We start from the raw sequence: 24,314 nt of genomic DNA on the forward strand, positions 1-24,314 counted from the left end.
ACAGGGGCTGCAAGACCAAGAGCCGACTGGGCTGCCTTGCGGGGATGGAGCCGGCGCGGAGACGGAGCAGGTTGGGGACCTGCTGAGGTCAAAGTGCCTCCTGGAGGCTGACCACTGCCCCGAGCGACCTCGAGGATGCTTGCTGTGGTCACCTTAGCCCTTTTGCCTGTGTGTCCTCCCTGTAGGTAGGCACATATCACTCCTGGGCGGGAGGGTCAGCAAGTAGGGTCAGACAGCCGCCTGAGCCATAAAAGGGGGGCGGACTGGGAGCAGCGGACGCCCAGCGCCCAGAGCCTGCGTCCCTCCTGGGCTCTGTCTACAGGCAGCGCCCGTGTGGAAGGCGCCCTTGGAGGCTGCGTCATGAACGGCTTGAATAGCGTTTTCTCCAAAGCAAACCTCAGACACCCCCAGCTTTGCTTTCTCGCCTAGGTCGCCCTCTGGTGGCAGCGTGCCTGCACTGCAGGGCGCCTGACTTGCGCGTCAAAACAGATTTTCCAGACCATGAAGAGGGAAGGAAAAGGCACCCACTCGTGTTCTTGCCTGGAGAATCCTGTGGACAGAGGAGCCTGGAGGGCTGCTGTCCATAGGGTCGCACCGAGTTGGACACGACTGAAGTGACTTAGCATGCATTGGAGAAGGGAATGGCAGCCCACTCCAGTGTTCTTGCCTGGAGAATCCCAGGGACGGGGGAGCCTTGGGGGGGTCTCGCAGAGTCGGACACGACTGACGCGGCGCAGCAGCACCGACAGCAGCAGACCAGAAAGGGGGACCCTGGCATGAACCTCCCGGGCTGCAGGGGGGCCCCTCCCTCCCCAAACACCACCGCTGGAGAAACGAGGCCACGGTGCCGGACACCAGCCGCGGCCACACGACAGAATGGTTTATTAGAACATGTTCCATGGCAAACCATATAAAATAACCATTTTCTGAAAGACATCCATAAGACCACCTGAGGACAAACGCACAGAGGCGCCTCCAAGAAGCCAGGCAAATAAGTTACCGATCCCAGGGGGAAGGCGGGCGGGCAGAGGAGCGTGGACCGTGAAGAGAGACACTGTGGTCAGCACGGGGGGCGGGGGGTGGGCGGCCACTGCCCGCTTCCGGGGGGACAGCCGTGTGGGCATGCGGGGGGTGGGGCACCAGGACTAGCGCCTCCTCCGTGCGGACACAGCGGGCTCACGGCGGGGCCCCACTGCACCCACACAGGTGCACGTCGGGGAGGGGGCACAGGGCCTGGGCACTGGGCGCCAAGGCAGCGAGACGGAAACACAGACACACATTGCCCCCGGCGGCCCAGACCTGCACGCACTGGCCTGGGGTCCCCAGCACCCCCACCCCTGCTCGCCATCGACATTAGTGCAGACGCCAGGCGGGGCGGGCGCACTCCCACTCCAGGATGGTCCTGCGGGGCAGCCACACGCCCACCCGCCACAGCCAACGGGCTCTTTGGCTTAGAGGCTCCAGACACACCAGCCCCCCAGGAAGGAGGGGCCGCGCTCTGCTGCCTGGCTCGTTCCCAGCTGAGAGGATCCTGAGAAATGAACGGTTCCTGGGGGGCTGCCCCCATCCACCCACCCCCCCACCCCCCACCCCGCAGTGCACGGAGGCCTGAGGGGCACCCAGTTAATGCCCACAGCGTCGAGAGGATGGGGGAGGGCGTGCAGTCCAGGGAGCTTCTGGAAGCCCGGGGTTCTGGCCACTTTGGTCAACTGTTCGCCTCACCGGGTGGTCCGCCTGAACCCCGGGAGCCCGGGGCAGGGCCGGCCGCCCTCCCTGGGCGAGCCTGGGCCTGCCGTGAGCGTGGACGTGCTCCTGGCGTGTACGTGTCTGTGCGTGGCCGCCTGGCCCACATACTGAGTCTGGCAGTTGTGTTGGCACCAAAGGCTCGCAGCAGCGGGGTCCCTGCCCCAGATGTCCCCGTGGGCTGCACCCCTGCCTGGGCCACTGGCGTCTGCCCAGCCCAGCCCGCACTCGCCCACCTCGAGAGCCAGGGCATCACGGGGCACACCTGCCCCCAGCCCTGTGTTTGGCACTGAGAGCCCGCACTGCCCAGCCCCTCCTCCCCCAGCTGGTCCCAGCCAGCACGGAGGGCCCGGCAGGAAACGGGCGTCCCCCAGCCCACGAGGGGGACGGGGCCCTTCCAGGCCGGGGAGGCGTGGCTGCGATGGCACAATGACTCCTTCCTTGAAGCTAAAGACACAACGACGGGGATGGAGGGGGCACTGAAACGCAGCAGGACGCTGGCCCTTGGCGGCGGCCGCAGCAGGGGCTGGACCAGGAGGCCAGCAGGGTGGGCAGGGGGGCGGGGGGAGCTGCAGAGGGGGCCTGGGCACCCACCCACGGGGTTATGGCACGTGTAGGGGTCTTCGTGGTGACCTGTCTGAGCCGGAGGAGGCCACAGCAGTGGGTGGAGTGGAGGGGAGGTCCCGCCGCCTAGATCAGGAACCTCTCGGCGTCCGGGAGGAAGTCAGGGCGGAAGGGGGTGTCGGGGAGGCCGGGGGTCCCGCAGCTCGTCCGCTGTGGGAAGCTCCGGGGCGGCAGGGCCGAGGAGGGCGAGCACAGCCCCGGGGTGGCGGGCCGGGCTCTCCCGAGCTGGGCCGAGCCCACAGGGCCGCGGCTCCCGGTCAGCAGGTCCAGGTTTCCGCTGGGGTCCACGATGGCATTGATAACTGGGGGGGGTGGCGCGTCAGGCTGCTCGGAGGCCCTGCCCTGCCACCGGGCCCACCCTCTAGGGCTCCTTCCAGCCAGTTAGCCATGGGTGTGGGTCAGGCCCCACCAAGGCCCCTGGCAGCCCTCCCACCCCCCCAGGTCGGGGCTTCACCCACCTTCCAGCTGCTTCTGCACTCGCCTCAGCTCCTTGAGGATGGAACTGATCTCCTAGAAGCGGGAGAGCAAAGAGGAGGTGGAGCGGGCCTGCCCAGCCTCACCCTTCCCCAGGGACAGGGGCTGGGGAGGAGCTGGGGTCCCGGGCTTCGGTGACGTCCCCTGGTCTCCCTGGAGCCAAGCGGGCTAGGGGCCGGGGGGGCCCTCACCTTGTTGGACGTCTTCAGGATGGGCACCTCGTTCTCGGCATTGATCCTGGCCTCCAAGTCCTCCCACGCTCGCCCTGAATTCTGGAAGAGGATCCTGTCCCCGGAGTGGTGGGGGCGGGAGCAAGCAGAGGATGGTGACCACAGGGGCCCGCACAGGCCCTCCCAGGGCACCCCACCAGCCACAGGGAGGCCCACGCCATCCTCCACCCGGCACGAGGGGAAACTGAGGCCCGGAGCAGGACCCGGGCTGGTGGCAGCAGCGTCCTCTCTCTGCGCCACTTGGGGGCCTGTGTCTGCAGACCCAGCTCAGTCGTGGCTCACAGGCGCGTGTCTATACCCGTGTCCGGGGCCCAGGCCGGGCGTCCACCAAGCAGCGGTGGCTCCCTGGCCCCTCTCCTGGGGAGGGTGGGACCGTGGGATGACTCACTTCATCTTCTCAGCGAGGTGCTCCGTGTTCTCGCGGATGGCCTGGGACAGCTGGGACACCGGGTTCAGCATGAGGTTATCGAAGATCACCTGTGAGGACCCGGGCGTCAGCACGGCACCTGTTCCCCCGGGGGCCCCGCCCCCCACACCCCGAGGGGGCTCCCTGGGTGTGGGGCTCCTGCCTCCTCGCGGTTCCGGGGCCGAATCTTGTTGGCCAGGGCATCCTCGCAGCGGTCGTTCATGTTCTGGTCCAGGTCCCGAGGGCCCAGGGAGCCAGGCGGCACCTTCTGGAAGTTGAGGCTGGCCTCAGGGATACGTTGCACCAGCTGCAGAGGAGGGGAGCAGCGGAGTGGCCCATGCCCACCGCGCCGCGGGCAGAACAGACCATGGCGCCGCTTGCTCAGGGTCCCTGCCTCCCCTCCCCCAGGAAGGCCGGTTCTGGACCTGACCATCCCAGGGCGGTGAGGGTCCCTGTTGAGGGCTCCCAGCCACAACCCCTAAACCCTGCCTACAAGGGGCATGGAAGGGGCCGCCAAGGGCCAGGCTCACCTCCTCGCGGGCAGAGATGGTGGAGGCAGGGGTGCTGGGCACGTTGTTGAGGGAGGGGCTGCGGGCGGGCCCCGGGGAGCCTGGAGAGTCACCATCGCCAGCCACGTCGTGGATCTCACGGGCCAGGGTGGCCACGTCCTTCACCAGTGTCTGGCTCAGCCTGCAGCCGGCGGGAGGGAAGGCGGGTCCCCGTGGGCTCCTCCAAGTCCGGCCCCGTGGGGGGCGCCCCTGGGGACAGGAGCCAGGGGGCCGGGGGGAGACTCAGTCCCCCAGGCGGGGGCAGGAGGCCCCACCAGGAGGTGGCCGCCGGGTGAGGGGCGGGGCACAGAGCCTCCGGCACTAGCAGAGGGACAGGGTCCAGCTGGGCGCCTCGGGGAGAGGTGGGCAGAGACACCTTCAGGCCCCGGCCACGTCCCTCTCTCCTGTGGCCAAACGGGACCACACGGGCCCTGCTCCAAGGGACACAGAGGTGGGGTCACCAACAAGGGTCAGGGTCAGGCCGGCCCAGAGAGGCCAGGAACCTCCCCACAAGACAGCGGGCCAAGTCACAGCCCCTGGCACCAGCCAAGACCCCTCGTCCCCTCTGCCCCGAGGAGGAAAAGGCTGGGGGCCCGCTGGGGACCAGCTCCCTGCCCCTGGCTGCCTGCGAAGACCCCAGGCTGGAGCCGCACCTCTGCCCTCCGCCCTGGGCCCTGCGCCTGGTGCTGCTCAAGCCCCAGGCCAAGCCGCCGTCCACCATCGTTCCCGTCTCTCCCAGCGGAGGGGCTCTGGCCTCTGGCCCCCACAGCCCCCCAACGTCAAGGTCACCCCAGACGCCAGGTCCACCCACTGAGGACGGGCTCTGCCCAGGGCGCCCCCAGCAGACCTCCAGATCCGTCCACTCGCAGTGGCCGGCACAGCACTGGCTGCCGCCGGGTCAAAGGCCACTCTGTCTCTCTGGTCCTCTCAGCACCTGACTGGGAGGCACCCTCCGCTGGACGACGGCACGGAGGGGCTCATCCTCAACAGAAAGTTTGTGAAGACCCTCCTTGTGCCCAGGGTTCCTCCCCACACCCTTATGGGCAGATCTGCACCCATCCATCCAACCACCCACCACCCACCATCTATCCAACCACCCGCCTCCCACCCATCCCTCCAGCCATCCCCACAACTGTCCACCCTCCATCAATTTATTTGTCCACCCATCCACCATCCATTCATCCATCTAACCATCCATCATCCAACGACCTACCCAACGCTTTATAATCTATCCATCCTTCCAAACATCCATCACCCATCTACCCACCATCCACCCACCTGACTCCCAGCTGCCCACCCACCTGACTGGCATTTCTGAACCCCCAGTCAGTCCCAAGGAGAGGCACCCCTCACCTGGCAATCTCTGCAATCTCGGCCGTCTGCACAATGAAACCGTAGGGATCAGGCTCTTCACTCTCGTCGTCCGTGTCCCGGAGGCCAGGGGCCCTCGGTCGCGCCCGGCCGGAGCCGCCAGCCCGTGGGGTCTGCGTGGCTGTCGAGGCATGGGAGCGCGTGTGCTTGGGGGAGCCGTGGTGGGAGCCACACTCCTCCTCGGACGTGGACGTGCAGTCGGAGCCCTGCTGCCGGCGACGCGCGTCTCGGGCGAGTGAGTTGGTTCCAGAAGCAAGAACAGAACAGCGCAGCGTTCAGCACCCACGGCTGCCCCCAGGCCTCCGGGCAAGGGCCCGGAGTGGCAGGGTGAGCCAAGCTGCAGCTGGCGCCCCTGCACCCAGAAGCCCTTCGGCTGAAGCGCCAGCAGAGCCCCGCCGGCTCAGAGGCACACGCCTGGACGGGCAGCCGGGTGCATCCAAGGGCCCTCGCAAAGCAGCCCAGGGTGGCGGCTGGTCGGCAGTGGGCACAGGTCGTATTCTGTCTGGGGGTGGGTCTGTGCCCACCGGATGGGAACCAGTGCCCTTGGCAGCAGAGAAGCGGTGCCCACAGACCCCCTAGGTGAGGGTAAACCTCTCCACGTAGATAAGCCGTGGCCCTGGGCTGGACCGCGCGGGTGGCCTCACACAGCCTCTGGTCGGGTCCCAAGCTCAGCTGCCGCAGCCCCTCTTACACCCGCCAGCCCATCCGTCCATCGTAGCCCCCCATCCTTGGCCAGCCCCGGCGCTGAGCCCCCGAGGCAGCCGCATGCAAGCACAGAACCAGGAGGGCGGGGGCCAAGCAGGTGTGGCCCCCAGCCCGCAGCCATCCTGGTCCCACCCGGTCCCTCACCCTTCATCCCCAGCCAGCCACCGCCGCCTCGGCCCCCAGCAGACCCGCAGGCAGGAGGGGCTCTAAGTTGGCAGGCGGGTACTGGCGGGGCCAAGGCTGGGCAGTGAAGGAACAGCAGACCCGACGCCTCTCACCAGCTCACTCAGGACGGTCAGCCCCTGCAGGCGGGGGTCCATGCTGGCAGGAGGCCAGCTCCGGGGCCACGGCGGCCAGCCCTCCCCACTGCAGCCATGGGGTCCGCACCCCAGGAGGGAGTGGGTGGACCCGGCCCTCCACCTGCAGGCCCCTCCACTCAGGAGACGGCCAGGGCTTCCTGCGTGCTCAGGACGGCCGGGGCGGTGGGAGGCCCATCGCCCTGCACACCCAGCTGGAGGCCCACACAACTGCTGATGGGAAGGGGGCTCCTCCAGGGCCGCACTGGGCCTGACGCCTGTGGCCAGGCTGCTGCACAGGAAGCTGCAGACACACCTCCCGCGCCGGCCGAGCCCGGGACCACCCGCCCACTCCTGGCACTCACTGGGTGACGAGTATCGGGCGCTTCCTGGGCGGGCCCTGCTGAAGGGCTGGCGGGGGACCGCAGCAGTGTTGGCAGCCTTCCTGGCAGCGGGCCGAGCCTCGGCCATCACGGTGGGCTTACGTCCGGGGCAGTACAGCTCGACACTGCGGCCCGAGAAGCCGGCGCGGGCGGGGGCCGCCTCTGAGTCACTGGGCCCCGTGAAGGAGCCGGCCCGCTTCCGGGGCATGGCCAGGATGTCCAGGCGGGACAGCTTCTTGGTCTGCTCGGCTGCCGGCCGCCCTGTGGGCTCCGGGGTGGCCAGGGGACCCCGTTCACCGTCTGCCGCCTCCGTGTCCGAGGCATCCCCCAGCCGGGCCCGCCTCAGCCGGGAAGCCCGTGTGGCCCGCGGGGTGGACAGGCTGTTGGAGCGGGTCAGTGTCTGCTGCGCCTTCTGGATGCCGGCCGAACCTCGGCCTTGCTCCTCCCGGGCAGTGGTGGTCGGCGGCGGTGGGGCCATAGGTTTCCGGCGCGTCCCAGGCCGAGCTGCCCCCGTGGCCCCAGGGGTTTCGTGGTCAGAGGTGACTGTGTCAGCACTGGGCGGGTGTGCGAGGCTGGAGCTGTGGTCCTCGGCGGGCCAGTCTGGGGACCCCCGGGGGCCGTGGCCACGCCGTGCGGCCAGGCGTCTTGCCAGCTCTCCGGGGCCCGTGTCCACTGGTCCCAGAGGGCGACGCTGCTTCTCCGAGAGCCGCTCGCGGGCGCTGCTCAGGCTGACGCCCCCCAGGTCCTGGGCCGCTGGCGGGGATGGCGGCTTCTCCCGCTGCAGCCCCGTGGGCTGGGAGCCGGTTGGGCTGGGCCCGTTCTTGCCACTGAGCAGGCTGACAGTGCTGGCTGTGTCCACGTCAGAGTCCCCGGACAGGGAGTCCTCCGGCGGCCCGGGGGCGCTGCCCACCTCCCCCTCCGGCTCCTCCAGGGACTTGGAGAGCAGTCGGGCCTCCAAGGCAGCCAGTGCTGTCTCAGTCTCCTTTAAGATCAGGTGGGTGTCCTGAGAGTGAAGGTCCACACGTGCGGCCCGGGCTGCAGCCAGGTCCTGCAGGAGGGGGTGGCTGGGGATCTGGGGCCGCTGGCCAGGCGCCGCGGGGCCGCTGGCCGGCTCCTTGGTGAAGCTTTCCTGCCGGACGAACGCCAAGGCCTCCTTGGCGGGTGCTGGGGCGGGGCCCTCGGGCTCTGGGGGCTTCCCTGTTGCCTGCAGCTGGATGGCCATCCTTCCGCTGGTGCTGACGTACGAGCCGTCACGGGCGGGGGCACTGGGCTGGGCCCGCCCCGGGCCCTCCACCTGCCCCGGACCCACAGAGGCCTTCCTGGGGAGGGCCGCCTCTGCACTCGGGTCGCTGATGAAGAAAGAGGTGGGGGCTGGCTCCCCAGGGCCCCTCGGCGAGCGCCGGCCCCTTGTCCACGCCGGCCCTCCCTGGGGGCTCCTGCGTCTTTCCTCCTGGGAGCCCCCGCCCGGCTCGGGGCCCCGCCCGCTGTCTGAGCCGCTGGCGTCACTGAGGCTGTCAGGCTCCAGGTCCTCCTGGCCCAAGAGGAGTCCGGCCTGTTCGCCGCCCACCTCCGGGGGCCCGGGACCACTCCTCCTGGCCACCTCGGGGCCAGCGGGGCTGTCCGCTCTGTCACTAGGCAGCTGCGGGAGCAGCCGCCGTGGCCGCACGGGCGGGATCCCCTCCAGCTCCGAGGCTCTGCGCCCGGGGCTGTCCTCTGTGGAGACAAGGGGGCCAGCTGGAGCGGATGCTGCCCACAGGCCCCCCGAGCACACAGGGAGCTAGCCCTCCTCCAGCGGCAACGCGCGCCATACCCGTCCAGTCGGTGGCCTGAGGCCACCCTCTTGCCGCTGCAATGCTGGAGCCACTTACCTGACAGGCCTGGGTCTGAGTAGCTGTCGGCCAGGCTGGCCCAGCGGGACACCCACTTCTGACCCCCGGGGGAGCCTGGTACCGGGAGGCCCTAGGAGGGGAAGGCAGAGGGGCGTGAGGCGGGGAGAGGCTGGAGCAACATGGGGAGGTCGAGGCGCTGAAGGGTGAAGCCTCCCAGCCTGACGCCCGGGCCCCACACCGTCCCCGTGCCTGCCCCCCGTCCCCCCAGAGAAGCAGCCGGGAGCCCCCTGTGCTCCTCTCAGGACCCTGACCCGACCGCCCACATCTCAGCCTGGCCCAGTGGCCCAGAGGTCAGCAGGCAGGCTCTGCTGTGTCCCTTAGACTCAGCCAAGCCCTCCCCCGGGACACATGCACCCAGGCACCCAACCTGACTCAGGGCCCCAGGCCTGGACCTCTCAGCCCTGGTGGGCACTGGAGCCTGGAGCCCGCGGCTTGGGCAGGACCAGGACCAGGGGCCCAGTGCCCGGGACCTCGGCCAGATCCTCCCCGGGCAGCGTCTGGGCTCGGCCCCACACCTGCAGCTCCACCTGGGGGGTCACGCCCGTGGGCCGGGAGGCAAACTCCTGCAGCAGGGCCATTCGCTGGGCCACCTCGTCTCCAAGCTCCTCTCTGTCCCCTCTGATGACTGGGCGGAAGGCAGCCGAGGACGCTCGGGAGAGTTCAGGGGACTCCAGGACGCCAAAGACCTGCCAGGACCGGCGGGCCGTGGTCAGAGCCTGTGCCCGGGCCGGGCCCACCCAGCCCCGTTCCCCGCACGGTACCTGGTCAATCATCTTGCGGGCCTCCTCCACCTCCTGGTCCTGTGCTTCCGTCTCGATGGTATAGGTCCCCGCGTCGCTGAGGCTGTCGTCCTCCTCCTGCTTGCGGGCCTTCGTCACCTGGGGGTCGGCGGGCGGGGGCGGTGGAGGTGAGGGGGCTGCGGGGCTGGCCCCACGGGGTGTCAGGGGGGCGGGCAGTGTGGGGGGCACTTTCTCGGGGCCCGGCCGGGCTGCCGGGGAGCTGTCCCGCAGACACTGGGCCGTGAAGTCCTGGGCCAAGCGGGAGCGACGCCCCACACTGCCAAAGGGGCGGGCGGGGGCCCGGGTGGCTGGTGAGGGGCTGCCCAGCCGCTCCTCCGTCTTCTCCCGCTTGAGCGAGCCGGCCCGCTGCGGCCCTGAACTGCTGCCGCTCCCACGGGCCGGGGCGGGGACAGCCGGGCGGTCCCTGTCGGCTGGCCCGGGGCCGCGGCGTCGGTCGAGCCGGGGGTCCCCGGGGGGCGTGTGCGTGAAGGACTGGGACCGCTTCTTTCGGGGTGTGTCCTCATCAAAGAACTCAATGACGAAGGCCTGCTGGTTGTGCAGCAGCTCCTGGGGGTCCCGCTTGATCTGCCTCTGCAGCCGCACCTGCTCCCCACTGGCCTCCGCTGGGACCCCGGTGGCCCCAGCCACCTTGGCCAGGGGGTCCTCCGAGTCACTCTGGGTGCCATCCTCATGCTTGTGACCTGTGGAGGGGGGACCCAACAGGTGGGATGGAGGGAAAGGCACACAGGACCCCTGTGGTCCCAGAGGAGGAACACGGCGCCCCCCTACCCACCCCGGGGAGCCCCGTACACACAGTCCAGAGGGGCAGCAAGAACACGCAGGACAGCCCCGCACGGGCGGGCAGCTCCCAGGACAGGCAGACGCATCGGGGGGGACGAGGCCCGGTGGCCAGGGCAGGTGGCCGGGCGCTCACCCTTCAGGGTGCGCGTGTGCACGGGCAGGTCACTCTTCGTGCTGTGCCGGTCGTCACCGGGGCCGGCCCGGGGCAGCAGACTCGGGTCATTCTGCACCAGCCAGTCGGCCACCTTGGTCTCGGCGGAGACCACCTCCACAGGCGTGGCCTCCTTGCCTGGGGGCCGCCGCTGGCGCAGGAACTTGGTGACGTGGTCCTTGATCTTCAGCTTGCCGGGGCTGCAGTCGTCAAACTCGATGGTAAAGCAGGCGTGGCTCTGCACCGGCGCCGTCCCGCCCCCGCTAGGCTCCGCATCCCTGGTGGGCTCCTCATGCACCGGCACCTCTGGAGGCCGCGGAGGGGGCGCCTCCTTGGTGGGAATCTCGAAGTAGCTGGGCTCCCGCCGGAAGGAGTAAATCTGAGGCTCCGAGGGGGCCCGGAAGCCGGCCGGTGTCCCCATGAGATCGCCGTCCTGCTGAGCCAGGTCCTTGGGCCGCTCTGGGGCAGGAGGGACACGGGCTCAGGACCACAGGCGGCACCGTCAGCTCTGCCACCCCCCCGCACTGGCCCTCCCCCACAGCCGAGAAAGCACCCTGGGCCCAGGTCGCCCCCCAGGGCTCACCCGGGCAGGGCTCGTCCTGGCGCCGGTCCTCAGGCAGGCTGCCCCCATCATCTTCACCCCACCAGGAGGGCTGCCCATACAGGGGGGTACGGTAGGTGGCTGCCTCTGCAGAGGGAGAGAGTTTGACCCTGGGTCACATGGCCCCATCGCCCACAGGAGGGAAGACCTGCAGCTGGGGAAGATGCTGGGGTCTGCGGGGGACCCTGGCATTGCCTCCCAGCTCAGACCTGCAGTCGCCCAGACCCTCGCCAGCCACGAACCATTCTGAGCCCTGTTTCTGCACCCGCGGTGGCGGTGAGAGCCCATCTGCAGAGCAGCTGTTCCGGGAGGCCTGTCCCCAGCCCCGGCCCTCTGCCTGATGGGCCATCCATCAGGCCTGCCCAGGGCTGGCCTCTCTCCCAGGCCCTGCTCTGGTTCTGGCCACAAATGAGTGAGCCGGGATCTGAGGGCCCCTGCAGTCTGACTGGACCACAGGGGTGCAGGGGCACACGGCGGGCAGAGCAAGTGTTGACAGGGGTGAGTGGACAGGCATGCCTATGGGGGCGCAGGAAGGCAGGCACACACGGGCGGGGTCGTCAGGGGTGGGGGTCAAAGGCCAGCTCCTGGTGAGGGTTCAGGGCCCGGGGGCTGCGCCCTGCCCCGCCCCCGCCCCGCAGCACCGCTGTCCTACCTGGTCCTGGTCTCCGGTCCCCCCGCTCTGGCCTGGGGGTCGAGGCCTCGCAGTAGGGCACCTGTTCGGGCACAGCCTCAGCCCTCTTGGGCGCGGGGGTCTTGACGCTCACCTGCAGCTGGCTGGTGTACTTCTCGTGCTGTGGGAAGCAGCTGGGGTGAGGGGCGGGCCCACTCCGCCCCGCCCCCGAGGACAGCCCCGCCCCCAGGCCACCACCCCACCCCACCCCACCCCCCAGGTCAGCCCCGCCCCCTAGGCCACCCACTTCCAGGCACCCCCTCCCAGGACAGCCCCGCCTCGCCCGGCCCCACAGAGGTCTCCCTCACCACCCCGCAACGGGCAGGCAACCTAAGACCTGCCCGGGCCGCATAGCTCGACGCTGGGGGTCCACAAGCTTCCGGGAGGGAGTGGGCAGCAGCCGTCAGAGGGGGACCACCACCCACAGGCCCCTTGAGAGACGGGTGGGGTCAACCCCCAAGAGCCATGGGAGGTGGAGAGCAGTGCCTGCTGGTGCCTGTGCGTGTGGGTGTGGGCGTGTGTGTGCGTGTGTACACACGTGCCAGGCTCACTGGGGCCCCTGCCCCTCACTGGCCGTGTGTGTGGATGCGTGTGTGCGTGTGTGCGTGTGTGTGCGCGTGTGTGTTGTGCCTGCGTGCCTGGTCCCCCAACCCCCAGCTGAGCTCCGTGGTGGTCGGAGCCGGGCTCACTGGGCCCCCTGCCCCTCACTCGTCATGGGCCTCTGGGCAGGCCACCCACTCTCCCTGCACTGCCCACGGTTCCTTTGGAAAATGGGCGTGAGCCTCCCCCCACTCCTGTCTTGGGGCTCCTGGGTGGGGCTGTGCACAGGGTCCCGAGTCCGCTCCTGGACACCCGCACAGCTGAGCAAGGGGAAAGGGGGGGCTCCATCTGCTGTGACCCCCATACCCCAGCCCCAGCCGACGGAACTGTGCCTGAGGGCACCCCCACCCAGGACCTTCCCCAAGGCTGCCCCCTGCCGGCCCCTGGCTACCCTTCCCTGCCTGCCCCCACCCAGGAGGAGGGTCCTCCTGGTGCCCCAGATGCCAGGAGGGTGGGGGCTCTTCCCGACCCCCTCTCCGGCTGGGCCCAGAAATCTCCTCTCAGGCTCCAGCCACGCCCTCCTCTGTGGCTGCGTCACCCAGGGGGGGTGGCTATCTACCCGCCGGCCAGACCAGGCCATCCGGTGGAGCAGGCCAGACCAGGCTGACTCACAGCACCGCAGCCGGGCTGGGCAGCCAAGAGGCCTGGGGGATGAGCAGCGGGAAGGGGGGCTGGGGGCGGGCCCGGCCGCGCAGCACTGACCCTTAGCGCCTCCTCCGGGACACGGTGCTGCACGCGCTCCAGCACGTACATGTTGGGATGTGCAGTGCGTTAAGGAGCACGGGTGGCAGCGAGGGCGGGCCAGGCCCGCGGACGGCACCCTCCGCTGCCAGCGCGGCAGACGAGGAGGGCACGAGGGCATGAGGGTGGAGGCCGGCAGGCTCGCCCCCGAACACCCATCCTGTCCCGGGCACGTGTCCACACTGCAGGGGCCGCCTGCGGGTTGTGCTGGCCTGGGTCATAGCACCCACGTGCCCGAGGGCTGCAGGGAACCCCCCTCCTCCCCACGCATAGCCCAGGACCCCAGGGGGCCCCGGAGGGCAGGCCACAGGCCTCCCACTCCGGCTCCCATCCCAGACCACAGGTTCGGAGGGCTCAGTAGGGGCACCAAGGATTGGGGGGGCAGGGGACGGGCTGCACTCCTGCCACGTGTAAGGGTCGCCCCACCCCCCACATTTGGAGCACAGAAGTCACTCCTGGGGTCCCCCAGCAACACCGGACCCTGGGTCCCAGGAAAGCTCATTCTTTAGGCCTGTGTGGGCGCACACTGGTGGGCTGGCGAGTGGAAGGAGGTGCCCACGGCCAGGCCGGAGCCCCACCCAGGTTCATCCTGCTGCCTCTAACCCTCTGGGCCCTGTCTGGGACCAAGGGGCCCCCACCTGCTTCCAGGATAACAGGGTGACGGTGGCCGTGGGGGCAGTGGGGGGCAGCGAGGAGGGTGAGTGACAGGGCACCCGTGGCCGTGGGGATGGAGGGGGCGGGGAGGAAGGTGAGGACCCGGAAGGATATCGTAGCCAAACCGGATGACATCATTGAGCTTCAGCGTGACGTATCTCTGGTCTGGGATGCGCACGTCATTCACGAACGTCTGTGGGGAGGCAACAGGGTGCTGAGCCAGGGCACGTGGGGCCGTGAACCATCCAGCTCTCCTGTGCTGCTCGGGGCCGGGCACTGACCTCCAGCACGGGCACACCAGCGTCACACCCCAAAGGGACCACAGGACAGATGGCTGGAGGGGAGGCCAAGGCGTGGGGCCCACCCAGCACCCAGGGACCCTGGCACAGCCCTCGAGCACAGAGCCGTGACACCCTTGTGAAATGGACACACAGGGGCCCTGCCAGCCCCAGCGCCCAAGGCCCTTGGGTGGCAGTCCCCAGACCTGCAGGGGGGTCCTGGGCAAGGCTGGCCAGGTTGTGCAGCCCGCTTTGGGCAGGGATGGTTCATCTGACCGGGGGGCCAAGGGAGAAGGGGTCTCGGGGACAGACTCCAGCAGTGACTGAAACCCCCAGCTGGGGGCACGCAGCAACTGGTGGAGTCAGGGTGGGCCTAAGCGTGCTGCGGGACCCCCAGAACAGGGTGGGGGGGCGGGGGCAGGGTCCTCCTTGGCTGGAGGGAGGCTGGTGGTTTGCTTTCTTACTGAAACAGCCTCCAGGGCAGGGAACCAAACACAGAAGGAACAAGACGCCCAGACAGATGCCGAACCCTGCGGAGGGCCCCTCCTGTCCTCCCTACCAGTCTCTGCCCACCCACTCACTTGCTCCTGCAGCCAGGAACTTCCTGTTGGTCACCTCTCTGAACCTGCCACTCCCAACTCGCAAAAGAGCTCACATATGCCCGTAGGACGGAACACCCAGCATCCATCCATCTTAGGAGCCCATTTTCCAGCCTGCAGGAGATCCCCAAACCTCCCCTGCCCTCCTGAGGGCCTGACTCCCCTCCTCCCAGAAGGCAGCCCCTCCTCCTAGGGGCCCTGCCCAGAGGGAGCCTTCCCAAGGAGGCCACCAGAGCAGGAGGTCCTGGAGGACGATAGCGGGGCAGGGCGCTGGGCCAAGGCGACAGGCGGGGCCAAGGTGAGGGGCGAGGCCAGGGGCGAGTGGGGCCTGTGGGAAGGGGCGTGACCAGCACAGAAGCCCCGCACTCACCCCATTGAGGCTGCCCAGGTCCTTCACCCAGTGCTCATCCCTGTCCTGGTCGTAGTTAATGACAGCATGCTGCTTGTCCACGCTGCGGGACTGGAGAGACACGGAGGCCCTCAGGTGGCCTCCCGGGAAGGGGACCCAGGGGAAGGGACCCCACAGGTGGCCCCGCATCCACCCACCCCACCCAGGCCCCACCCCGCCCAGGCCCCACCCCGCCCAGGCCGCGGGCCTCGCAGCACATGTGTCTCAGTCCTGTCTCCACACCTCAGTGTGCGCCCCCCCAGAAAGCCCATGCGGGCCGGACCCACCCAGCCCGCCCAGCACCAAGGAGCCTCGGGTTCCTCCCGCCCTAGCCTGCCACTCTGGGCCCTCCCTCTGTGACCAGCGGGCACCAGCTGTCCAGCACCCACTGCCCTCCCCACCACTGCTCCCGGGGGAGCGTGGGAAGGGCTGTACACCCTCAGATGCTCGGGGACAGGCGGTTCACTCCCAAGGGGACAGGGGCCGGGGGAGGACTGGAGCCCAAAGGGAGGATGAAAGGGACGGCTGGGGGGGGCGGGGAGCCCCCACCCCACCCAGCCAGTCCCACTGCGCACACCTCTCAGAGTGGTGGACTTGCACACTCGTGCACACGCACTGCTGCTGGCGTGCACCAGGCTCGCACGCCCTGAGTGTGCATCCGGCCACCCAGGTGCCACAGGGGTGTACACAGTGCCTCCGCCCTGGCCACCAGCTCACCAGGGTCCCGCCCAGCTCCCTCACACAGTCAAGCTGCAGTCCCTCCACTCCGGGCAACAGAGGCAGGGACGAGGTCACGGGGTCACGTTCTGCTCCATCAGGAAGCGCCCGCACAGGCCGCCCTGCCCGGCCAAGGGGCTGGGGGTCTCAGCACAGCGTCGCCGCCCGCCCCGCGGCCACACCTCAGTGCCAGAGGCCCCTCGGGTCCAGGGCGGCTGCGTCCCGCCTTGCACTGGGTGAGCCCTGGCCAAGGTCCAGCCCCAAGTGAGACCGGCAGGACCAGCCACCAAGGGGCGCTGCCGCTCAGCCCTCCAGGAGTGCCCACGAGACACCCCATGTCCAGAGCACACCCGTAGGGCCCACGGTGCCCACATGCTCCCTGCCACCCAGGCCCTGGGGAGGGTGGCCCAGCACCTGAGCCTCCACGTCGCCACCCCCGGGCTTCTCAGCTCACACAGGTAAGGGCCCAGAGCCCTCCCCCGCCAGCGACCACCACTGGGAGCCACTTCTCTGAGGCTCTGCCCACCCAGCCCCTCCAGCATCATCCAGAAACGACCAGTTTCCAGGAGACGCTCCAGCACCCGCCCCCAGGACGGGAGCTCCCAGGGCTGGGCCTCCTCCCTCCCTGAGAGCACACGAGGGAGAGGCGGACGTGGGCTCTGGCCCAGCCCTGCCTGCACCCAAGGTCACGCAGCTTGGCAGAGGCACCAAGGCAGGACCTGGAAAGGAGACTGCAGCGGGCAGGCTCGCGGGGGCCACAGCCCTGGGCCTGTCCTGGACGCCGAGGCCGGCACTGGCCGGTTGGGGCATGGCAACACTGCTATGTGGCAGCCCCCGAGTAGGTTGCTGGGCCCCCACCTCATCCTGCCACAGACCCTTGGGCCCCTGGAGGGAGTAGGGGTGCAGGGGTTTCAAGGGCGGTGCAGAGTCCACGGGGCCAGCCAGGGCCTCCCTGACACAGAGCCACCTGCCGCAGCAGCCCAGCCCCAACCTGGGGGCTTCCCAGGGAGGACCACCGAGCTTCCCCGGGCTCACATGGAAGGCGCTGGGGCAGGAGGCTCTGGCTCCCCAAGTAACGAGTCTCAGGTGAGCCAAGTCTGACCTGGAGACCTACTGCCCCGCACCCCAGGCCTGGTCTCTGCCCTGGCCCTAACTGTCTCAGCCAAAGTTGGCACCCGCAGCTAGACAGCTCCTGGCCAGCCTGGCCACAGCCTGTGCCCAGACACAGGCACCAGCTCCTCACTGGACTCCCCGCTGGACCCCGAGGTAGGCCCTGCCATGGCCTGGCCTGGTGTGGGCGGGGGGCAGGGGTCGGGGCCGGGGCGGGCGCATGAGGGACCCCGCCCCCTCCTCCAAGTGGCCTAGACAAGAACCAGCAGCTTCCCTGGTTCCCTGGCAGTGCGCTCAGGCTCGCCTGACCTCTCCCAGGCAGGTCACTGCCCCCATGGGAGGCCCCATGGGTCGGGCACTCCTTGGAGTCCAGAGGGCAGCCGGGAGGACCGGGGCTCATTCCTCCCATGCCCTCTCCATGTCCAGCCAGCTGCCCAACACCTGGATGCCACTGGGGCTGGACTGTGCCCTCCAGCTGGCCGGGCGTCAGGCCTCCCAGCACCGTGGGCCTGGGGAGAGGCTGCTGGAGGCTGCACGCTGGGGCGTGATGGGACCAGGGCGCTGCGCCTGGCCTGAGGCCCAAGGGGTGGGCAGCAGGAGCGCACTCTGCCCCTCAGGCTCGGCTGCCACCTTTGCCGAGGTGTGGCCCCTAGAGGGGCTTCTAGACCCGCCTTTCTGACCTGAACACCTCTCCTCCTTCTCTGAGCCTCAGACCCCCACCTCCTGGACCCTCCCCCGGCTGCCTTCCGGGTGGGTCAAGCCCAGCCTGGTCAAACCCAATTTCTCCTCCTCGCCCACCTGGCCCTTCAGCCTCCCTCGGGAGGGCCGCCAACCAAGGCCCCCAGCTGCTCCGGCCATGCCCCCAGGCCCCTGCCTTCCTAGTCAGCACCCCAGTCAGCCCACCCCCGTCCATCCCCACAGCCCCCCACGTGGCCTTACCTTGACTCTTCCGTCGAACTTTCCAGGGCTCCCAGGAAGCTGTACCCCTCCCTGAACATTCCCCTCTCCACTGTGCCCCCACCAGCCTGCTGGCCAGACTGCTGTACAGGCTCTGGAGGTGCCCTGCCCGCTCTGGGCCTGGGTCCTCTGCCCAGGACCACCCCTCCCTCGGTCTACCTTCCTTCTCCCGGCAAGATGGCCCGCCCTGCCCACCTCCTGGCTCCCGGGATTTGGCACAGCCCCCCTCATTTGCACCCAGAGCCCCCCTCATTTGCTGCCCCTTCCAGTTCCCAGGCCCCCTCCACTCCAGGCACAGCCCCAGCCACAGCCCCTCCCCAGATGCAGGGACCTCCAGGACCCCCTGGGCCCAGGCAGGGAGGGGCCCCACATCCAGAACCCCTCTCCCTCTGGGCTGAAGCCCCAGGCCAGAGGCAACCCCACCCCACCAAGGCCAACTCAGAGGCTGGAGGCCCACCCAGGAGGTGAGGAGGGAGCCTGGGCCTTCAGACTTAAGAGGACCCAAAGCAGGGGGTGTGGCAAGTGGAGCGGGTGGGTCACAGACCTGTGAAATAGACGAGAGAAGTTCCAGACACACGGACCTTTGGGAAAGGACCTAACTGTACTCCCTTTAAAACGGAGTAAAGACGGGCTTCCAAAATTCAGGCCTGACGCCCTCCATGGGTGGAAGCCCTGCCCGGAATCCAGCAGTGGCCAAAACCCTGGGCTCTGGGCACACCCTCCTGCCCAGAGCTGTGTCCCGGGGGTGGCGCTGCCTGCCTGGCCTCGGTGCTGCTCACACCCAGCACCACCCAGCTGGGCCACAGGGCCCACGGCCTGCCTGTGTAGGGTGGGTGTGCGGGGGCTCCCTGGCCGGGCCTCTGGGTAAGGACGGGAGCGGATGGAGCCCGGCTGACGCCCTCCCAAAGGGTGAACGGGGAAGCGGAGAGGACCTTTCACCACAGACACACACAGGCACTCTCGCACACACAGGCACGCCCAACATGCACGTGTGCATGCACACAGGCGTGGGTGCACCTACACGTCTGTGCATGTGTACACGCGTGTACACACGTAATGACACACGCCCTGCACCAGCGCCTGGGCCACAGGTGCAGGGCCACAGCAGGGGGCCTGGGCCCGGGTCCCCACTCTCATCCCTGCTCAGGCCCGGGGGGAGCCAGGCTCGGCCCGGGAGCCATGCCCTAAGGTGCGTGGGGGGGGCCGGTTGAAGAGTCGGGGGGCACCGAGGCCAGGCAGGCAGCGCCAGCCCTGGGACACAGCCTCCCCGCCTGGGCCCCCACTCCGAGGCCCCTGCCTGGATGGCAGCACAGCCTCGGGGCAGCCCCCTGCTCCCCAGCCTTCCCCTCATCGCACAGCCTCCTCCGTCCCCCAAGAGGAGCCCCCTATCTCCAGCAGCACCCCCAGGCTCCTCCTCCTCGGCTCTCAGCATGTCACAACCCCTGTCCCAACCCCAGTGCCCCCTTCTGTCTGTCTCCTGGGGGGTCATCTGGCTCCTCCCACGTGTCTGTGGCCAGCCCAGCCCTGCCATGGGGACCCCAGGCTCCAACGTGGGGTCAGTGAGCATCACAAATGTAGGAATGGACGCAGAGGGCAGGCCTGGGCGCCCCAGGAACACGCAGCTGGAAGAGGTGAGGATGGGCTGGGAGAGGGCGGCTGAGAGGAGGGACTGGGACAGGCCCGGGGGTGCAGAGACCTGGGGCAGCGGGAGCAGGCGGGGCCCCGCGGGGCCGGGGGTCGGGGGTCGGGGGCGGGAGATGCACTCAGGGACGCCTGGGGCGCAAGGCGGGGAGAGGGAAGGCTGGGGTTTGCCCTGGACACCGGGCGGGTCGGAGGACGAGGGGTCTGTTCAGCAGCAGCAGGCCGGGGCTGCCGCTGAGATGCCCAGAGCTGGGCACACAGGGGCCTGGGGACAGGGTAGCGAGTCACCGTGTGCGTCACGTGAGCGGAGACGGGGGCCGAGGCTGTGGGTGTGGACAGGGCCTCCAGGGAGAGGCATCGTGCGCCCAGAGCCCAGGCCAGGCAGGAGCCAGGAGGCCGGGGCGCCTGGAGCTGCCCCCGGGGAGAAGCCGAAGGGAATCCCATCGGGGTGGGCACTCGAGCTGGGCAGCGGGGGGTGGGGGACTGAGGTCAGGCAGGGGTGTGGCAGTGAGGGACTCCCTAGCAGGGGCTCCGGGCTTTCGGGTGAAGGGGGCCGGCACAACAGCACAGCCCAGGAGACAAGGGCGTGGGGCGTCCTGAGCAAGGGGCCAGTGGGTGGAGCGGGCGGTGTTCCCACTTCACTCTCGAGCTGCACGACCACCTGGAGCCTCAGTTTCCTTGTGTGATGGACGCACGGCCACAGCGCCCAGCACAGCCAAGGGCAGAAACGAGGGTGCCCCCGGGCCAGGAGCTGGCCCAGCATGAAGCTGGCCTGGCCCTCCACCCTGCTCAGGGCTCCACCACCAACTGACCCAGAAACTAGGGAGTCAGACCCCAGACTCGCTCTGAGTACCCTGCCCCCTACGGCACCAGGAGCGTCTCCTCCAATGCTGGGGAAAAGAAGCAGGCAGAGTGAGGGCCTGGTGTGGGGACAGGGCCGGGCAGGGGGAGGAACAAGCACACCGGCCCCAGCACCCCCAGGCCCCTGCAGGGCCCCCTACCAGAGGCCCTTCTGGCCACCCTGGGGGGCCACACACTCGGTCACAGCAGGGAACACACAACCCCCTGCCAGGGATCAGGGCCAAAGGCAGCGACCCCTTCAGATCGCTCACCAACTGACAGACAACGGGGGTCTTGTCACATGGCCCCACCAGGGAGCCCCCAGCCGCCCCAGAGGCACATTCTACAGCCTCTGCTTGTTTCACGTGGGCCTGAGAAACAGTCTTTCCATTTCCCACGGTCAAAACAAAAAGACTCTTCCAGGACAGGTGAAGAGAATATGAAAGTGACATTTCAACATCCACAAAGTCTGAGTGGCGCCCACTGGACGGAGCACAGTGCTTCATGACAACAGCGAAGGCGAGAGGCTGTGACGGGGGCGTGTGACCCGCAAGGCCTCAGCCTTGTCCCCAGCCCTTTACAGAAGACACCTGCCCAGGCCTGCATAGAGCCTTCCAAAGGCAACTTCCAAAGGCAACTTCCAAAGGCAAGATGCGAAGAGAAAAAGGGAGAGGCTACTCTAGACCAGAGATACTGAAAAGACCAAACAAGCCAAGGCAGCAAGTCAGGGTCCTGCTGGGTCTGGAGGTGGGCAAATCGTTGGAGAAGCCAGGGTGTCTGGACGCGCACAGGCCTTGCACTTGCTGCCCAAGTGGACACGCACTTGGCTGGGATCCTCGGCTGCGGCCCAAAGCCTGACGAATCCCAGGGAGTGCAGAGGCAGCACACGGGTCTCACCTGGCCCTGAGTGGGCCCCTGGTTTGACCAGGCAGTGCAGCCCACTGAGGACACCTCCTGAGAGTCCCATGGTGGGACCTGTGGAGCTTGGCGGCCCTGGGGACAGGGGCCCAGGCCCCATGCCGGGGAGGGCTCAGGGTTGCAGGGAGCCCGGCTCGATGACAACCATTAGGATGGGGGAACCCTGTGGACCCTACAGGATCAGGTCTCCGGCCCCCCGCCCCGCCCTCCCTGATCCTAGGAGCCAGACTCGGGAGCCAAGGTCAGTGCAACGCAAACTAGGGCCAGACAGAAATTCCTGATTGCCGAGTGCCTGGCATCCTGGCACTTAGTGCCCTGCCAGCCTCTCCAGCTACCTCCCCCCGGGGGCACTGGGCTTCCCCTAGTCAGAGCTGGCCCTGTAGCCCGATTCCCAGCCCAGCTGGGGCCCCTGGCCAACGAGGATGTGCTCAGATCCGCTCTCAGGCACCTTCCAAAGGCAGGCTTGATGCCTTCAGAGTCCGACGGCATCAGGACCTCCCATCAGAAGAGGCCCAGGCCCCTCGCCCTTGAGCCCACCCAAGACCCATGGGCCCACTGTGGGTGCAGAGCCTATGCGGAGGCCCAGGCCTCCTCCCCGGGCACGCCCCCGCCCCAGCCAGCGCGGGTGCCCACACTCACCTGCAGCATGAGCTCACACTCGTCTCGCCCCACGAAGATGAGCTCTCGCGGGAGCCGGTGACGGGTGCCGCTGCTGCTCACCAGGAACCACGACGTGACGCTCATCTTGGCGCTCATGAGGCCCGTCCGGCCCTGGGGGTGGGAGGAGTCATCAGAGAGGGGGGCCCCCCTGCCTAGCCCCTGGCCCCTGGGCACCCTGAAGGCCCGCACAGAGCCTGCCCTACTGGGCCTCAAGCACCTTCACGGTGCCACCGCTACGGCTTCTTTCAGAAAGGCTGGGCTCCAGGCCAGCCCCTCCCGGACCATGCCTGTCCTCCACGGACCCCCTCCCAGGCTATGGTACCCCCTTATGCTCTGGGCCCATGTGTACCCTCTTCTCTATCTGGGTGCCAGAGCCCAGGAGGGAGGTGGTGTTGTGGTGCCCGAGGTCCTGGGGGCAGATGTGGTCAGGGGGGCGGGGGGGGACCCCTGCCTGTTGCCCAGAGACGTATCACCACCAGCACAAGTTCACAGACACATTCATGCCACACACGCATGCACACAGCTTCCAAACACACTCGGAGCACCGCCCACAAGCTCCCGAGCCATGCTCCTGGAGCGGGCGTGCACACACACAGGCGCCATCCCGGGCTCTGGGAGCCGCACACTGTCCCCACGTCGTGGGGCTTCCTTCCAGCCGGTCGGCAGGCGCCAAGGAGGGGAGCAGCCTGTGCAAAGGTCCCATCGATACAGAGAAACAAGGGCACTGGCAGCGCTGGGGGGGGAGGCCCATCCAAGGCCGGGGGTGGGGAAGTGGGCACGCAAGCCCCTGGGGCTGGGCTCCAGGCGGAGGGACAGGCCAAGGCCCAGGTGCTGGGTCATGCGTGCCTGGGAGTCCAGTGGCTGGCCCCAGAGCAGAGCAGACGCCCTGGAGGGCCCAGGCCTTGCTGTCACCCTGGGCGCTAAGTCCAGGATGAAACGCAGCAGGCCTGTGCCAAAGTCCCGGAGGAGCTCAGGGCAGGAAGAGCAGACAGCCACACCAGCTCAGGGCCTGAGCACATGTCGCACACCTGCGAGGCCAGCCCTGGAGGTCCCAGGTCCCTGCCCTGACTCACTGTGTGCAGCAGGGACTAAGTGAGAGGTGAGACACTAACCAGGAAGAGAGAGGAAGGTGCTGGCACCCTGGGGGAGCACCCCCAGGCCTCCTCCCTGCAACGCCCACAACCCGGAGCTCTGCCTGAGGCTAAGAACCGGGTCTCAACACCAGGCCCCACCCATCGGTGAAGGTCCAAGTGAGCGTGTAGTCCATGGCATACCCCACACCCCGTGCAATCTCGGGCAAGCACATGGGAAGACACACAAAATCCACCCAGAAGACGGCCCCAGCCGGCCAGAGCGGCCTCATCCTGGGACCCCTGCCCTTCCTCAAGGTCCAGCCAGAGGGGTCGACGCTGGAGGCCGAGGGGGTGGGGACCTCCAAGCCTCTGCAGCCCTGGGAGGGCTCTCTCCGGGTTCTCTCCAGGGGCATGCCCGCCCCATGTCGGTGCTTCCCAGCCCCCACCCCGCCCAGCTCCCGCCCTCTGCCGTCACCTGCTACTAGGTCCCCATCAGCAGTTGGGAACGGAGACCCCACCCAGAGAAGGCCACAGCCTCTGCTGGCAAAGGGAGGCCAAAGCCCCAGAGCCCGGTGATGCGGCTGTGGCCGAGCCAGGCCGCCCCTGCCACTGCCAGCCCATCCCAAAAAGGCCCAGGCCTGGAGCGGTGGACGCTCCCCAGCAGCCTGCGGCCGGTTCGGAGCTGGGCTGGCCATCGTTGCTAGGAGGGAGAATAATAAACACCCCAAGCTTGTCCCCTCGGCCGCCCCAGCCAGAAGGGCCACCCGCCCAGGGGTGCGGGGAGGAGGAGTCGCCCGGAGCAGGGGCTGGGAAGGGCTGGGAGCGGCGGCGGCGGCGGCGGCGGGCGGCTGGAAGGGGCAGACGGAACCGAGGCCGGGGCCGGGCCAGGAGAGGAGGCAGGGACGGCGGAGAGGCGGCGGCGGCGGCGGCGGGGAAGGGAAATGAGGAGAGAGAGAGGAGGAGGAGGAAGACGGAGGGAGGGACCGCGGAGAGGAGGCCAGGCCGGGAGGCGGCCGGCGGGAGCGCTGGGCCCGGGTCGGGGGGGCGGGGGGGGGGGGGCGGGGGCCGGCGCCGGCTCTGAATCAGCGCCCGCCGCGGACGGCCGGGGCCCAGCCGGTGCCTGGGCGGGGACCCCTCTCTCCAGGCCGCGCAGACGCGCGCTCGGCGACCCCTCCCGGCGCGGCGCAGACCCGAGCCGCTTCCGCGGCGGCGGGGACCGGCCCGGCCAGGTGCGTCGGCAGCCCCCACCCTCGCGCCTTTGTCCGGCCCACTGGACCCCTCACCTCGGCCCCCTGCCCGCCGCCCACGCGGCTCTGGAGGCGCGCAGGTGCGCGCGCGGGGAGGCCCGGCCGCCGCGGGCGCAGATCGGCGCGTCTTACCTGCGGTTCAGCCCCAGCTCCGTCCCGGCTCGGCCCCGGCCCTCCCGCCCGCCCGGCCGGCCGAGCGCTGGCGGGGCCGCCGCCTAGG

At 69.0% G+C, this 24,314-nt stretch overlaps 1 protein-coding gene across 2 annotated transcripts; it reads right to left on the bottom strand.

Annotated features, from left to right (window-relative positions):
* Positions 1 to 860: 860 nt before the first annotated feature.
* On the bottom strand, positions 861 to 24,282 carry CEP170B (centrosomal protein 170B). 2 transcript variants are annotated; one of them, XM_040256812.1, is made up of 19 exons: positions 24,227 to 24,282; positions 21,754 to 21,885; positions 14,914 to 15,003; positions 13,781 to 13,859; positions 12,974 to 13,032; positions 11,654 to 11,792; positions 10,984 to 11,088; positions 10,383 to 10,859; positions 9,431 to 10,149; positions 9,185 to 9,355; positions 8,649 to 8,739; positions 6,763 to 8,493; positions 5,379 to 5,622; positions 4,008 to 4,167; positions 3,641 to 3,745; positions 3,460 to 3,548; positions 3,033 to 3,126; positions 2,826 to 2,877; positions 861 to 2,669 (listed from the first exon to the last, which is right to left on the bottom strand). In XM_040256812.1, exons 2-19 carry the CDS (start codon positions 21,868 to 21,870, stop codon positions 2,434 to 2,436), a joined length of 4,758 nt encoding a protein of 1,585 aa, XP_040112746.1. In that variant the 5' UTR covers positions 21,871 to 21,885; positions 24,227 to 24,282; the 3' UTR covers positions 861 to 2,433. The 2 variants fall into 2 exon arrangements, with proteins under 2 accessions (XP_040112746.1, XP_040112745.1); XM_040256811.1 differs by having other exon boundaries at positions 3,641 to 3,784.
* Between the last annotated feature and the right edge of the window lie 32 nt (positions 24,283 to 24,314).

This window comes from Oryx dammah, unplaced genomic scaffold (genome assembly GCF_014754425.2).
Source record: "Oryx dammah isolate SB20612 unplaced genomic scaffold, SCBI_Odam_1.1 HiC_scaffold_16, whole genome shotgun sequence".
Lineage (NCBI taxonomy): Eukaryota > Metazoa > Chordata > Mammalia > Artiodactyla > Bovidae > Oryx > Oryx dammah.

Excerpts from the sequence above, each read along its gene's own strand:
- CEP170B (XM_040256811.1), bottom strand. The coding sequence starts at position 21,870 with ATGAGCGCCAAGATGAGCGTCACGTCGTGGTTCCTGGTGAGCAGCAGC. Across the intron at positions 10,860-10,983 it reads CCAGGACGAGCCCTGCCCGG|AGCGGCCCAAGGACCTGGCT; the intron begins GTGAGCCCTGGG and ends CTCCTGCCCCAG. Across the intron at positions 5,623-6,762 it reads CGCCCGATACTCGTCACCCA|ACGCGCGTCGCCGGCAGCAG; the intron begins GTGAGTGCCAGG and ends CACTCGCCCGAG.